Source organism: Muntiacus reevesi, chromosome 1, assembly GCF_963930625.1.
Source record: "Muntiacus reevesi chromosome 1, mMunRee1.1, whole genome shotgun sequence".
Lineage (NCBI taxonomy): Eukaryota > Metazoa > Chordata > Mammalia > Artiodactyla > Cervidae > Muntiacus > Muntiacus reevesi.
Genome location: NC_089249.1, coordinates 34,100,871 through 34,118,468, shown reverse-complemented (window position 1 = coordinate 34,118,468; position 17,598 = coordinate 34,100,871). Strand labels below are relative to the sequence as shown.

At 38.3% G+C, this 17,598-nt stretch overlaps 1 protein-coding gene across 1 annotated transcript in view; it reads left to right on the top strand.

The window, feature by feature from the left end:
* Positions 1-4,232: 4,232 nt before the first annotated feature.
* Positions 4,233-17,598, top strand: part of SLCO1C1 (solute carrier organic anion transporter family member 1C1) — a 64,233-nt gene continuing 50,867 nt past the window's right edge. Inside the window, 2 exon segments of the mRNA XM_065921937.1 lie at positions 4,233-4,361; positions 5,766-5,907. Of these exon segments, the coding sequence (XP_065778009.1) occupies positions 4,233-4,361; positions 5,766-5,907 (271 nt within the window).

Below are 17,598 nucleotides of genomic sequence, written 5' to 3'. Positions count from 1 at the left end.
GGAGGAGCCTGGTGGGCTACAGTCCACGGGGTCGCAAAGAGTCGGACACGACCGAGCGACTTCAATTTCAGTTTTCACTGTCCCTTTCCCTAAGCTCTAGGGTCTTAGTTCCTCTTGTTTTTGGCCTCTCCCTTCAGTGAGTGAGGCTGTTCTAATGGTTTGTGAAGGCTTCACTTTGGGCTTCACGAACACTTGTGCCTGTGTTCTGATGGGAAGAGGGTTTTCTTTCCCTCTGATGGGCAGCACTGTGTGAGGTGGTGTGTTTTGGGGTGTCTGTGGGAAGCCTATCTGCTGACTATTGGGTTTGTATTCTTGCCTTCCTTGTTTGGGTGAGGCATCCTACACAGAGTGCCGCCAGGTCTTGGATACAGGTGGAGGTCTTCGAGAGAGTTCTCACTAATTAATACTCCCTGGGGTCTGGAGTTCTCTGGCAGTCCACTGTTTCAGACTCAGCGCTCCCATGCCACAGGCTCAGGCCTGATCTCTGGTCAGGAAACCAACCAGAGGCTACAGCGATGGCTCCATCCTTGCCTATGACTCAGCAGTAGCACCCTGCACCCATTGGCTGCCCAACTTTCCTCCAAAGGTATTCCCTGCCGCTATCTCCCTCTCATTCCCTCAGGCCATCTCCCCACAGTCAACAGCAGTCCTCACCCTGGGATTGTTCTCCAGTCCCTGTGTTCCAGCGCCCAACTTGCTGCGTGTTCCAGAGGACTTGTAGCCTTGACCAGGTATGTAGGACTGCGCACAGATCGTCTATGTGATTCTCACTCCATTCAGACTGTCACAGGTCAGCTCCTCTATTCTCCAACAGCCTTCCCCTTGGTTCCAATCTATTGCCTCGAAGTGGGGATCTCACCCCTGCTTTCAGCTCCCCCACACCCTCGGTGCAGGTCCAGTTCGCTCACTCTTCTCTTCTTTTTCCCTTCCTTCCTTCATATGACTGAGATTTGCATGGATCTATATATTCCTTTCTGGTGGTCAAGGACTCCTGCCTGTTCTCAGACAGTGCTGTGCAAGATCTGCGTCTGAAGGTGTATCCTGATGCATTCATGAAAAGAGGTGTACTCTCTGTCTACCTACTCCTCTGCCATCTTTTCTCTCCCTAACCTGTTCTTTATAAACTTTCTGTAGCTTTGTTTCTATGTATACACACCAGTGAATGTATGTGTTTCTATTATAAAATAGCTTTTTATACATATATATATATAGTTTTTAAGCATTGTGTTTTTAAAATCAACTCTGTAATAAAAAGTTATATATTTCTATATTCACTTCTTTACACTAATTTCTAATGATTTCAAAGATTTCCTATGTAAGTATACCAAAATATGTGGACATTTAGGTAATTTTTTATAAGTAATATGTCTCTACAGGGGTTTAATTAAAGCTATCTTTGTAGTAAAGATACCTATTGAACTCAGTGCTTCCCAAATGTTCTTTCACTGTTCTGGCAAAATATCATTCTGAAAAGTTAGTTTTAATGATTCAGTGGTTATAAGAAGTTGGTTGTTGGTATCAAATGGTAAAAAAGAATATCTATTTACTCAATTTCTTAAAAATTTTAAAATCATGAATGCCTGTTGAATTTATCACCTGATATGCTGCATCTTCTGAAGTTTAATTATTTTTTATTTTGAATTTTTCAGCTTTATTGAAATATGACTCACAATAAAAATTGTATATATGTAAGGTATACAATGTGATGTCTTGATATATTATACATGTAACCTTTTGAATTTTTAATATGATGATTTAGGTGAAAAGTTCCTAATATTAATCAATTGTTATATATGTATATATATAAATGTTAATTATAGAATTTTAATTAGTTGTATTTTCTAGTATTTTATTTAGGATTTTAGCATTTCTAGGTTGATTCTTTTCATTTTTGGTGCTATCTTAATGAGATTTTGTTATAAGATAATTCTGTCTTGGTCAAATGAATGGAGACTATTAGCATCGTTTCCATTATCTACTAATTTTCCTTACAGGATATTCCTTGATAAAGCACACCTGTTACATCATCTAGTCTCACTATTTTTATTTAGGGGATAGGTTTAGAGTATTTTTGTTACTGTCTTCCTTAGCCGTGTTTTTCTCCTGGTTTGTATCAATATAGCAACTTATATTTGCTAGAAAGTTATCCATTTGGGAAAGACCTTAAAGTGATTTCTAAATATTTTCCATAATTTTCATTTTATATTCTCCTAAACATCTGTGTTCAGATGTCACTAATATTGTGTTCTTGTGTCTTTGTCTTTGGCTCCTGTCTAGAATTCTCTGCTCTTTGTTTATTTTCTGGCTTTAAAATTTTTTGTTTTCCTCACTTTCTTTTATTCTTTTTTAAAAAGTTAAATTTACGCATGTTTATGAAATTGAATAATCTAAAAGTGTAATAGCAAGTTTAAAACTGAAAACAAGTCCTTGATCAACCCTTCTCAACCCATTTCTCATTCCCTGGAGAAAACCCCTCCACTTTTAAATCTTTTAGGTCTATCTTCTGTTATTTAACTCCATATCTCAAAATACAATTTGTTCACTGCCATTTCCTGATTTTTCCATTTGAGATACTACCTAGGAAGTCAAACTATGAAAGATGAGACTGAGTGAACACGGAATAAGCATTACATAAAGTCAAGGTAATACACACATGCATGTGTGTGATCAGTAGCTCAGTTGTGTCCCCATGGACTGCAGTGCACCATGGACTATGGCTCACCTGGCTCAGAGACCCCATGGACTGTAGCCCACCAGGCTTCTTTGTGCATGGGATTCTCCAGCCAAGAATACTACAGTGGGTTGCCATGCCCTCTTCCAGGAGCTCTTCCCAAGCCAGGGATTGAACCCACATCTGCTGCACTGGCAGGCAGATTCTTTACCACTAAGTCAGCTGGAGATACTATCTATGAATTCAAACTATGAAAGATGAGGTTGAATAGACATAGAACAGTCATTACATAAAGGCAAGGTAATATACACATAGAATCATTTTAAATTTCTACCACAGAACGTTGTTTTATCCCTAATGTCATTCTTTTAGTGTGATGAGAACATAGAAAATCTCTATTAATGTATAAATACATCATCTAATAAACATTAGGGTGATCCAGAAGTTATTTTATTTCTAAATCCCTTCACTAAGATTACTATAGCAAGCAGGCAGTGAGCTATATGGAATCCTAAAGAAGTCGGGTTTCCCTGGTGGCTCACTCGGTAAAGCGTCTGCCCGCAGCGCGGGAGACCAGGGTTCGATCCCTGGGTCGGGGAGATTCCCTGGAGAAGGAAACAGCAACCCACTCCAGTATCCTTGCCTGGAGAATCCCATGGACAGAGGAGCCTGATAGGCTATAGTCCACGGTGTCGCAGAGTCGGACACAACTAAGCGACTTGACTCATTCATTCAAAGAAGTCGGGGCATAGGATATGTAAATGTTGATGAGAATCAAAAGAAAAGAAGTTTAGTGTATATGAACCTATGAAAAGCTTGGTAAGGGCAAAGCAGGGTGGGAAATTAGACCCAGGAAAGGAGGCATCTTACTCACTTTAAGGCACAGCAAAGACTACTTGGGCCTGAATGAAAACTAAGCCTGAGGCATAAATCATGCTGCTTCCTTATTTGTCAAACTAAAATGTTACACAGAGTGGTCCCCTTCTCCCCCAACCCATATTTTAAGACTTACTTTGGATGCTGCAGCCCTATAGGAGTCATGGTGTATTATAGGCATCTACCAGGGGCATCAATCTTTTCTATTCATTCCACAAAGATAATAGATTTAAAGGTTTTGAAGACTTAATTCCAATGAATCAATATTCAAATAGCTGAATTCCTCTTCCTCACTTCCTGCTTGCCTCTAGTTTTAGTTGGCAAGACCACAAAGTCAGCAAAATTCTCCCTCTTTATTTATTCCAAAGGCAACATTTAAATTTATTCTTTGCTATAATGAGGCTTACTGGAGGGATTGAGAAAGAGTGCTGGCTACAGACTCCCAATAGCAGGATTGCTTAATCAGTTATCCTGGTCAATTTTAATTGAAAAACTTTGCCAACTTACTGTGGTAAAATAAGGGAGCTTCACATAATGCTATGTCTACAGAATTGTGATCTACTGTGAAATAAAAACATAGTTTAACAAACTGCATGGAAATTAAAATTGGATGTGTATTAAATATATTTTTTTTTTTACTTTAAAAATCAACTTTGACAGATCAGAATCAAGGAACTTTTTCAAAATGGACACTTCATCCAAAGAAAATATCCGGTTATTCAGCAAAAATTCCATGCAACCTGTTGGGAGGCTTTCTTTTAAAACAGAATATCCCTCCTCAGAGGAAAAACAACCCTGCTGTGGTCAACTAAAGGTAACAAGCAATTAAGTGATTAACAACCCTAAGTGCTTAACTGAAGAGTGTCAGAGAATTTGATGGAGTCCATGCTCTTGGCTCCAGATATTTTCTACACATTGTAACTACAAGTGAGAAATTTTTTTCCATTTTAAAAAGTGATCTTAACCTATGGTTGCCAGGGGGAAGGATGGGAGGAGGGATAGTCAGGGAGTTTGAGATGAGCATGTACGCATTGCTGTACTTAAAATGGATAATCAACAAGGACCTACTCTATAGCACATGGAACTCTGCTCAATGTTACATGGCAACCTGGTTGGGAAGGAAGTTTGGGAGAGAATACGTACATGGCTGAGTCCCTTTGCTCGCTACCTGAAACTATCACAACACTGCTAATCAGCTCTACCCCAATACAAAATACAAGGTTTAAAAGGAAAAAAATAAAAATGAAAAGTGATCTTAGATGCAATTTATGAAAATCACATTTTGCCAGACAGTGAAAGCAATCTTTGTTTGATCATGCAGGTTAAATTTCTAAGTATTACTTTTCTGGCTCACTTGAATGTCCCTCCTAAACAGAAAGAAGCGAGGTAAAAGAAACTATTATTTATTAAATATCTACCATGGGTCAGTTACTATGCTATGCGCAGTTGCAACATTTAATCTACAAAACATCCATTTTATTCCTGTTCTATAAACAAAAATTTTGACTTTCCTACCCACATAGTAAGGGACAGAATTCCCTTTTAAATGGAACTCAATGTGACTCCAAGTTCCTGAATCTTCTTCACATCAAACATATTCAATGCTTTTTCCATATAATCTACCTAGGGATACTCCGTCACAGACCCAGGTCTACCGAAACACACAAGTCAGATGTCAAACAAATATTGTGTTCGTTGAATAAGAATCTGAGTGTTGATTTAACTTTAATATGACCTTAATCACTAGGAATAGTAGTTCTACTTCTCAGTCTATTACATTCCCTGCTGGAACATGCACCATCCCTGTGAAATACAGTCATGAGTAATAGACTTGGGATAAGATGTTAAGTGTCTGGTTTATGGTTTTTATTTTCTTACCTTTCAATGGCTCCTTCCTCCTTCTGCTTCCCCAAGCAATGGATCTTCTTTTCAAAGCCAAGACTCCTTTAAATATCCTTTGGGGAGGGGAGGAGAAAGGGAAAAAAGAAATTCAATATACATTATAAATGAAAATCTATTACTTCTAAGAAAATTTGAATTTTTAGAACTTCCCATGAGCTTGAGGTGGGAAGAAGACTATTACTGTGCTTGAATGAAATCTTCGATATTAACAACTTTGTTCCATGCTTCTTGGTTTGTGTTTGTCTCTTTGCTTACCAAATTTCCCGTTTTAGGTCAGGCTGGATTTAGAGTAAGTGTGACCTGTCATATTTTCCAGGTGTTCTTGGGTGCCTTGTCTTTCGTTTACTTTGCCAAAGCACTGGCAGAAGGCTATCTGAAGAGCACCATCACTCAGATAGAGAGAAGGTTTGATATCCCTTCTTCACTGGTGGGCATTATTGATGGTAGTTTTGAAATTGGTATGTATTACAGATACCTGACTTTACTTTTAAGTACAAAGTTTCTAGGCATGACTGAAGGACATCCTCACTGCATGTTGTTATCTGCTCCATGTGTAAAATCAGACTCCATGTGTAAAATCTTATTTGGACATAATTTGCCACGGCCTTTTGCTACCGTCTGTACATATGTGCTCAGTCATGTCCAACTCTTTTGTGACTCCAGTGACTGTAGCCCACCAGGCTCCTCTGTCCATTGAATTTCCCAGGCAAGAATACTGGAGTGGGTTGCTATTTCATTCTTCAGGGAATCTTCCCAATCCAGGGATCCCATTGCAGGTGGATTCTTTACCACAGAGCCACCTGGGAAGCCCTGTGCTATAGTAGAGGCAATTTGTTCTCTCCAAGTAAACAATTAACGTCCTGTCCCAGACTTTCTCTATCATATGACTTACACAAATTTCCAATCAGAGTGAGTTTTTTCAAGGAGAGAGGGTGAAATGCTGCTGGTATGTTGAGTTAGAAGTATGTGGGAAACATCTTTACAAAAGTTATATTCTGGAAGCCCTGTGATTCAAAATTTGGAAGAATTCAAAGGAGGTCTTTGAATTATTACAATAAAAATGTATTGTAATAATTTAAGAGAAAGTTAAGCTGTAAAAGGAGTGTTTCTGCCCAGTGGCCTAGAAACAAGATAAAGGAATTCTAATAATAACAACACTAGAGCAAAGCAGGAAACAAAAATTCTACTCTCTGGGGTCTTTGGTTAGCTACCAACTCTATACTTCCTCTTAGGACTTGAAAAGACCAAGAGATTTTAGTCATTGTTTTGGAAGTATTTTAAGGAGTGTAATTCCACTTAGTCATCTTCCTAAACTGATAAACTAAGAGTCTTCAATCTTTGGTTGAAATAAATTAGAAGCCACTGTGGTCTTTACTGCCTGTTGAAATTCAAGTAACGTGCTATAATAATGACTCCAGGTTCAGCTTCACTTGAAACTTTAGAAGAGTGAAGAAATATTTTTCAACTCTTCAACAATTATTTTTTTCCTTCTGTTGGGTCACAGCCTAGCACACCCTGTACTTGGCCCAGCCTTTTTTAAAAAAATTATTTATTTTTAATTGAAGAATAATTGCTTTGCAGTCTTGGGCTGGTTTCTACCATACATCAATGTGAATCAGCCGCAGGTATATATACGTCCTCTCCCTCTGGAACCTCCCTCCCACCTCTCTCCCCATCTGACCCCTCTAGGTTGTGACAGAGTCCTGGTTTGTGTTCCCTGAATCATAAAGCAAATTTCTATTGGCTATCTATTTTACATATGGTAATATATGTTTTCCTGTTGCTTTCTCCATACATCCCACCCTCGCCTTCCTCCCCCCACCCCACCACCCCCACCCTGTTCCTAAGTCTCTAATTGAAGACATAGAGCCTGGATGACAGAGACATCAATGGTTTAGCTGAGAAGCCTTAGCCGTGGGAAGCAATGCCCTGGAGCAACATCCCCCCCTCCCCCTGTGTGAGAAGGAGGGCAGGCAGGAGGACCCGGTGGTAGTCTTGGCTCCAGGGGAGGAGGGGGGAGCTTACCATTCACAGAGGGAATTTGTTTCAGGTTGGCTCATTTGTTTCCCAGGACCAGTAGGAGACACGCCGCCCTCATTGCCCCTTTGATGAGCTATTCTGTGGAGATGTTCTGATCTGAAGTTAGAACAATCAGTAGCTGGAGGGGCAAGTATATAGGAAGGTCAGTCATGAGAGTAGGGTGTAACTGAAGCAAGCCATGGTTAGACAGAGGATGTACAGAGAGCAAGAGAACAGTTTATCTTGGGTGGCCTGATCATACTGTGTATTTCAATCTTACCCTAAATAACTTGAGAAGGAAATGGCCACCCAAAATCCCATGGACAGAGAAGACTGATGGGCTACCATCCATGGGGTTGCAAAGAGTTGGACACGACTTAGTGACTGAGCATGCACCCTATGTAACACAAGAATGGAGAGTATTAGGTAATCTGACCTTCACACTTTTGCTTCCCAACTCCATCTTTCATCACCTTATCAGAAAAAATGTCTTGGATCAGTGCTAGTCAAACATTAATATTCACATGAATGACTGGACAATTTTGTTAAAATGCATAGACAGATTCTGCAGGAAGGGAAGTAAGGTCCCACATATCTAACAAGCTCCAATACAATGTTAATGCTATTCATCAATGGGCTGCAATCTGTGTAACAAGTTTATAAAACATCTGATTGTATCACTCCCTTGTGTAAACTCCTTAGATTGGTGGTTCCCAACCTTTCTGGCACCAGGGACCAGTTTCATGGATGACAATTTTTCCATGAATAGCATGGTGGGGAGGGGTGGTTTTGAGATGATTACATTGCAATAAGTGCATTACATTTATTGTTCACTTTATACCTATTATTATTATATTGTGATATATAATGAAATTATTATATACCTCACCATAATGCAGAATCAATGGGAGCCCTGAGCTTGTTTTCCTGAGCTCAGGCAGTAAGGGGAGCTTCCTGTAAATATAGATGAAGCTTCACTCACTTGTCCAATGTTCCACCTCCTGCTATGTCCCCCCTTTCCTAATAGGCCACAGACTAGCACTGGTCCATGGCCCTGGGGTTTATTAGGACCCCTGCCTTAGATAGGTCTGGTTAGTAGATGTATTCTTTGATGCCTGCCCTACCGACAACTCCAAACAGAATGAGAAACCATGGAGAGAACTTCCCTGGTGATCCAGTGGTTAAGCTGCAGGGGACATGGGTTCGACCCTTGCTCAAGGAAGTTTTCACATGCCTTGGGGCAACTGAGCCTGCAAGCCACAACTGCTAAAGCCTGCATGCCCTAGAGTTCATGACCCACAATGAGAGAAGCTACCACAATGAGAAACCCTGTGCCCTGCAACTAGAGAGTAGCTCCTGCTTGCTGCAGTTAGAGAAAGCCGGCACATAGTAATGACTGCCAAAAAGAAATAATTTTTGCTTACAAAAAAGGCCACGGAGAGTCAAGGTAAAGGTAACACTGAATCAAAAGAAGAAACAAGTACAAATAGGAAACTGATGCAGATCAAAAGAATAAATTAGATTTACAGAAAGAAGAAGAAATACACAGATAGAAAATTATACATGAAATATTTCTTTGATTATTGCTTATGCTAGGTTATAGTATAAAAACATTTTAGAGCTGAAGAAACTTAGAATCTGGTCCAAACTTACTCTTAGATTCCCAGACCCCAGTGCAAAACTGGAGAGGATCTATAATTAATATAGGGTACTAATGTTACACGCTGGGCTGGAGGAATCACAAGCTGGAATCAAGATTGCCAGGAGAAATATCAATAACCTCAGATATGCAGATGACACCACTCTTATGGCAGAAAGTGAAGAAGAACTAAAGAGCCTCTTGGTGAAAGTGAAAGAGAGTGAAAAACTTGGCTTAAAGCTCAACATTCAGAAAACTAAGATCATGACATCTGGTCCCATCACTTCATGGCAAATAGATGGGGAAATAGTGGAAACAGTGGCTGACTTTATTTTTCTGGGCTCCAAAATCACTGCAGATGGTGATTGTAGCCATGAAATTAAAAGACTTATGCTCCTTGGAAGGTTATGACCAACCTAGACAGCATATTAAAAAGCAGACACATTACTTTGCCAACAAAGGTCCATCTAGTCAAGGCTATGGTTTTTCCAGTGGTCATGTCTGGATGTGAGAGTTGGACTATAAAGAAGGCTGAGCACCGAAGAATTGATGCTTTTGAACTGTGGTGTTGGAGAAGACTCTTGAGAGTCCCTTGGACTGCAAGGAAATCCAACCAGTCCATCCTAAAGGAAATCAGTCCTGGGTGTTCATTGGAGGGACTGATGTTGAAGCTGAAACTCCAATACTTTGCCCACCTGATGTGAAGAACTGACTCATTGGAAAAGACCCTGATGCTGGGAAAGATTGAGGTCAGGAGGAGAAGGGGATGACAGAGGATGAGATGGTTGGATGGCATCACTGACTAGATGGACGTGGGTTTGGGTAAACTATGGGAGTTGGTGATGGACAGGGAGGCCTGGCGTGCTGCAGTTCATGGGGTCGCAAAGAGTTGGACACAACTGAGCGACTGAACTGAATTGAATGTTACACAGGAAGTGAAAAAGGACCCTGAGTCTAAATTCATATTAACCCTTCCAGAGCATTCTAAGGATAGAAATTGTTTACTGGATTAGATGCAATAAAAGTCCTCTTATTTCCATTGCAAAACTTTATCCCAAACATCACAGGATTGCTCTAGTTAATTGCAAGCCCTAGTTTTCCAGAAAAGTGGGTTTCCTGACCATAATTTTAATTTACTCCTTTGTCTCTCTCCACATTCCTTCCTTCCAGTGTTCTGGACCCATTCCCACCCTCTGTCTCTAGCTTTAAATTCTTCAATCATTTTTTGGAGAACAATTTCATTTATCCTCTAATATCAGTTGTCATTATTATCTAATATCCACATACTGGACATTCAGTTTCTTCCCAAGTAAACTTTTTTCCCAAAGGACTCTTTCTCAAACAATGGCCAGGAAAGTAAATTTTTTTCTATATCAAGACCTACTAATATTTCTAGATATTAATTCTTTGTTACAAATATTTTCCCAGGTGTTTTATTCTAAATATGTAAAAGCTTTTGCTTTTTAAGGCAGTTTTGGGTTCTCAACAAGAGTGAGCAGATAGAGATTTCTCATATGCCCTCCCTCTATCTGCACACATTCATAGTCTCTCCCATTATCCACATCCCCCACCAGAGTAGGACATTCATTATAGTCGATGACACATCACTATCATTCAGAGTCCAGCGTTTACATTAAGGTTCACTGTTGGTGTTATGTAGTCTATGGGATTGAAAAAAATGTATAATGACATGTATCCACTATTATAGTATCATACAGAGCACTTTCAATGCCCTAAAAATCCTCTGTGCTCTGCCTATCCATCTATCCCTACCTGCTATTCCTGGGTAGCTACTGATCTTTTAGCTGTTTTAACTCCAAAGTTTTGCCTATGTCAGAATGCTATATATTTGGAACCATACAGTATGTAACTTTTTCAGATTGGCTTCTTTCACATGACAATAAGCATTTAATATTCTTACCTGTCTTTTCATACTGGGTAAGTAATTTTTTTAGCACTGAATAATAATCCATTTTCCAGATGTACTTTAGTTTATCTATTCATCTACTAAAGGACTTCTTGATTGCTTCCAAGTTTGGGCAATTATGAATAGAGCTACTATAAACATGTGTAGATTTTTGTGTGGACATAAGTTTTCAACTCTTTGGGGGAAATACATTGGAGCATACTTGCTGGGTCTTATGGGAAGAATATGTTTAGTTTTGTAAGACACTGCCAAATTGTCTTCCAAAGTGGCTATACCATTTGGAATGAGAGCTCAACAACAAATGAGAGTTCTTGTTACTCCACACCCTCAGCACCATTTAATGTTCTAGATTTGGGCCATTCTAATAATGAGAAGGAAATGGCAACCCACTCCAGTACTCTTGCCTTGAAAATCCCATGGACGGAGAAGCCTGGTGGGCTACAGTCCATGGGGTTGCAAAGAGTCGGACACAACTGAGCGACTTCACTTTCACTTTCAATAGATATGTAGTGGTGTTTCATTTTTTTTAATTTGTAGTTTCCTGATGACAAACAAACTTGAATATCTCTTTTCTGTGTTTATTTGCCATCGGCGTATCTTTGGAGTTCTGTCAAGGTATTTAGCCCACCTTTTAAATAGGTTGTTTGTGTTCTTATTGTTAGATTTTAAGCGTTCTTCGTGTATTTTGGATAATAGTCCTTTATCTGATATGGCTTTTTCAAATATTTTCTTTTGGTATGTGGCTTATCTTTTAAGTCTCTTAACATTATCTTTCAGAGAGCAGAAATTTTTAATTTTAATAAAGTCTAGCTTATCATTTTTTTTCTTTCATGGATTGTGCTTTTGGTGTTATTTCTAAAAAGTTATCTCCAAACCCAGGGTCTTCCCTGGTGGCTCAGATGATAAAGAATCTGCCTACCAATGCAGGAGACCCAGATTCAATCACTGGGTCAGGAACATCCCCTAGAGGAGAGAATGGCAACCCACTCCAGTATTCTTGCATGGGAAATCCCATGGACACAGGAGCTTTATGAGCTACAGTCCATGGGGTCGCAAAGAATGGGACACAAGTGAGTAGCTAACACTTAAACCCAGGGTCATCAAGGTTTTCTATGTTATATTCTAGAAGTTTTATAGTTTTACATTTTACATTTAGATCTGTGATCCATTTTGAGTTTATTTTTTTGAAAACTAAAGTTTGTGTCTAGATTCAGGATTTTTGTTGGTTTTTTTGAATGTAGATGTCAAGTTCTTCCAGAACCATTGATTGAGAAGACTATCTTTGCTTTATTGTATTGCTTTGCTCTCTTCTCAAGGACCAGTTAACTATAATTCATGTAGGTCTTTTCTGGGCTGTCTGTTATGTTCTATGTATCTGTTTTTCATTCTTTCACCAATGTCACACTGTCTTCATTACTATGGCTTTATAGCATGTTTTGAAATTGGGTGGTGTCTGTCTTCCAACATTTTTTTCTTCAATATGTTGTTGGCTGTTCTAGGTATTTTACTTCTGGCTGCCTAGGTATTTTACTTCTCCATGTAAACTTTAGAATCAGTTTGTCACTATCCACAAGTAACTTGCTGTGGTTTTGATTGAGATTGCATTGAATACATAGATCAAATAGGAAAGAGCTGATGCCTTGACAATACTGAGTCTTCCTATCTGTGGATGTGGGATATGATCTCTCTCCATGTATTGAGTTAGTTGATTTCTTTAGTCAGAGTTTTGTAGTTCTCTTCATGTAGGTCTTGTATGTATTTTGTTAAATTTATACTTATTTTAGGAGGTGCTAATGTAAATGATATGTTTTTAAACTCCAATTGTTCACTGCTGGCATACTAGAAAATGATTGACTTTTGTGTATTAACTTTGTATCTTACAACCCTTCTGTAGTCACATATTAGTTACAGGAGTTCATTTGTTAATTCATTCAGACTTTCTATAAAGATGATCATGTCCTATGGGAAGAAAGACAGTTTTATTTCTTCCTTTCAAATTTGTATACTTTTGCTTCCTTTTCTTGTTCTTTTGCATTTAGTTGGACTCCCCGTACAATATTGAAAACAATTTTAAGAGGACACATGCTTGCCTTGTGCCTGATCTTAGTGGAAAAACTTTGGATTTCTTACCATTAGTTATGATATTAGCTATACTTTTTGGTAGTTTTTTAAAAAATCAACTTGAGGACATTCCTCTGTCAAGTTCATATAGGTTTTTTTTTTTAATCATGATTGGTTGTAGAATTTTGCCAAATGTTTTTTCTATACATAGTGATAGGAGCATGTGATTTTTCTTCTTTAACCTGTTGATGTGATGGATTACATTAATTGATTTTCTATTGCTGAAAGAGCCCCGAATACCTGGGATAAGTCCTGCTTGGTCTTAATGTATAATTATTTCTATATATTGTTGGATTTGATTTGCTATTATGTGGTTGACAATTTTTGCCCCTATGTTCAGGAGATGCTTTAGTTCATTTTCTTTTCTTGTAATGCCTTTTCTGGTGTTGGTATTAGGGCAGTATTACCCTCAAAGAATTAGGAGGTATTCCCTCTCTGTCTTCTGAAAGAGGTTGTAGAGAATTAGTATAATTTCTTCATTAATTGTTTGGAAAAGTTCACAGTGAATCTATCTGGATGTGATATTTTCTAGATTGTATCTTTCGATTTAAATTCTTCCTTCTTATCCTTTGAATCACTGTTATTAATCATTTTATTTCACTTATATATAACAAAACATGCATACATAGGAATACATCACTGAACACATTTTTGATATTATAATTTTGAACTCTTATCTGCTGGACTTATTACAAATAAGAAAAATAAAAGTTTTAAATTTGTCTTCATTTATCTCTTCAGTTACTAAGTCATGTCCGACTCTTGCAACCCCATGGACTGTAGCCTGTCAGGCTCCTCTGTCCATGGGATTCTCCAGGCAACAGTGCTGGAGTGGGTTGTCATTTTCTTCTCCAGGGGATCTTCCTGACCCAGGAATGAAACCCCGGACCCCTGCATTGCAGGCAGATTCTTTACCAACTGAGCTATGAGGGAAGCGCATCTTTACTCATGTCTTCTCTGAAGCTCATCCTTTCTTTATCTGAGATCTGAGTTTCTGAACTTTATTATTCTTTTTTATCTAAATAATTTCTTTTAACATTTCATCAAGGCAGGTCTACTGGAACCATTTCTCAATATTTGCCTGATACAGTATTTTTTCTTTGCTTCTGAAGGATAACTGCAGGGTACAGAACTCTAGGTTGGTGGATTTTTTTCTCTCAACACTTTAAAATTATTTCTATACTCCTTTCTTGTTTGCATGGTTTTGGAGGAGAAGTAAGATATCATTATTTTCCTCCTCTATAGGTAAGGTTGGATTTTTCTAAGAAATTATCTCATATTTTATTTTCTGTAGTTTGAAAATGACATATCTAGTTTATATTTTTTGTCATTTATCCTGCTTATTGTTCTCATAGCTTTCTAGACCTGTGGTTTGGTGTCTGACATTAATTTGGTAGAAATTCTTAGTCGTTATTTTTTTAAAATATTTTTTCTATTCCTTTGTCTCTTTTTTCTCTTTCTAGAATTCCCATTACCTGTATGTTACAACTTTTATAGTTTCACATCCTTGGATATTCTGGAATTTTTTTTTCAGTCTTTTGCCCTTCACTTTTCACTTTTGGTGTTTTCTATTGATGTATCTTCAAGTCAGAGATTATTTCCTCAACTGTGTCCAGCAAGCCAGTCAAAGGCATTCTTTACTCCTGTTAATGTGTTTCTATTCTCTAGAACTTTTTCTTTTTGGATCTTTCTCAGAATTTACATCTCTTTGATTTACACTGCCCATTTGTTCTTGCATGCTGTTTACTTTTTCCATTAAAGATCTTGGCATCTTAATTATAGTTGTCTTACATTTCTAGTCTACCAACTCTGAAATCTCTGCCATGTCTGGTTCTGATGGTTGCTCTGCCTCTTCCAAAAGTTTTTCTTTTTATTTTCAGTATGTCCTTTTTTTTGTCTTCCTTCATAGCCAGAAAAGATGTACTGGGTGAAAGGAACTGCTATAAATAGGCCTTTAGTAATCTGATGGTGATATGTGAGGGAGAGAACACATTCTATGGTCCTATGTGTCTTAGGCTGTTAGTGAGTCTATGCTTCTGGACTTCAGGTGTGCTTTCTAGTCCCCAACCCCTCACTGGTGGGACAGGATAGCTAGAATGGCTAGAGTTGGGTATTACCCTTCCCCCAGGTCAGCTGGGCTCTGATAATGCCCCAGCAGGTTAGACTTTGGTTCCTAGTTCCCCCTAAAAGCAGGCTTTCTTAAGATAAACAGAGTGCCCTGGCATATTTCAAAATGGTTCCCTTTCCCCTCCCCATGCTGGAAGCACAAAAAATTTATTCTCCGATATCACTGTGAAAACCTAATTGAGCTCTTGAAGTAAAGCTCACAGAAGTGTGGGGGCCCTCAATCCCTCAATCCCTCTGGAATTTTCATCCCTCAGAATTGTCCATGCTGAGCCTCTTGTCAGGTACAGTTCAGGTTTTTCTTACCATAGAACTTGTTCCCAAGGAGATTTATTGTTGTGGATTTCTTTTCCAGCTGGCCACAATTCTTTGCATTTGCCTATTGGTCTCTCCAATTGGAAGCACAGCAATTTACCTTATGACCCCACCTGTCTGACAGATCTAAGAAGATCTGTTGATTTTTCAGCTTTTTACTTAGTGTTAGGATGAAGAGGTGGAGAAGGAAATGGCAACCCACTCCAGTATTCTTGCCTGGAGAATCCTAGGGACAGAGGAGCCTGGTGGGCTGCTGTCTGTGGGGTCGCACAGAGCCGGACACGACTGGAGTGACTTAGCAGCAGCAGCAGGATGAAGAGGATTCTTCTAGCTTCTTATATGCTGAATCAAAAGAGGCATTCTTAAAATAGAATTTAAAAGAAAATACAAAGCCAGGTAGCAGCCTCTTTATATTATCATAACAAATTGTCCGATCAGCACTAATTCAATATATACTTAACCCAGGTAATTGAAATACCCTCTTTATCACATAAAAACTTATCTCTTAAGTGTAAATCTCTTCCATAAGTCCGTTGATCCCTAACTCAATACAAGACTATCTTCTTGTTTATAGTTTTATAACTAACTCTGCAATTAGGTAGGAAAATTTCCAACTTATCTATCAAATTTTTTCTTGGTTGTATTTGGAATAGTTTTCTGAAATATCCCATTTTGGTTTGGTTGAAATTGCATAAAATTTATATAAAAAATCAGATAACTGGCATTTTATGTTAGTGAGTGTTTTCAACCAAGAACATGGCATATATCTGCATTTAGTTAGATCTTTTTATAGCTTTCAATATTATGTTTACAAACTATAAACATACTAGCTATTTTTTGTTATATTTATTCCTACATTTTTAAAGTTTATGTTGTTGTGAAAGGAATTTTTGTTACATTTCTTATTTAGTAATTCTTAGGGTACTGGAAGAGTATTAACATCTAATGTTACAAGTATACAGCAATCTTGTTGAATTTGTTCATTTTAATTGATCGTCTATAGATGCTGTAGAGTTTCCTGAACAATTGTATTGTCTGAAACAGAAGGTAATTTTATATCATTCTTTCCCATTATTAGATATATTATTTCTTGTTCTTGTGCTATTGCACTGGCCTCGGTACTACATTGAATAGAAGCAGTGACAGTGGGCATCCTTGTCTTACATCTTACCTTAATGAAAATACTTTTAAAATTTCACCATTAAACAATCTATGAGCTATGCAGTTTGATAGATACACTTTAAAAGCTAATTTGCCCACATTTTTCTCATCATAAATGGTTAATTATATTAAGTGCTTTTATATGTCTGATGCCCTGAAATAAGAAATGGCAACCCACTCCAGTATTTTTGCCCAGAGAATCCCATGGATGCAGGAGTGCAGGGGGTCGCAAAGAGTTGGACATGACTGAAGTGACTGAGCACAATATAACCATGGAATTTTTCTCCTTCCATTATTTTATATACAGCTTTAATTAACAGATTTGTTTCTTATTTGGTGGTACCCTTCCACTCCTGGGCTTCCCTTGTGACTCAGACAGTAAAGCATCTGCCTACAATGCAGGAGACCTGGGTTAGATCCCTGGGTCGGGAAGATCCCCTGGAGAAGGAAATGGCAACCCACTCCAGTACTCTTGCCTGGAAAATTCCATGGATGGAGGAACCTGGTAGGTGACAGTCCATGGGATCGCAAAGAGTCGGACACGACTGAGCAACTTCACTCACTTCCATTCCTAGAATAAACTGCATTTGGTCTCTTTCACTGTTTTCATCTAGTTTGGATTACAAGGTTGTATTAGTCTTATAGGCATGAGTTAGGTAGCTTTCTTTTCTATTATTTGAAGTACTGTGTTTGGGAAAAGAGAGGAAGAGAGAAAGCAGGAAAATCTAGCACTCAAAAATTTGATAAAAACACATTTGTAAACCTCTCTGGACCTGTTGTTTTTTCAGAAGTTAGTAATGGTAGATGTGAAAGAATTTTGATATCCAATTTGATTTTTTAAAG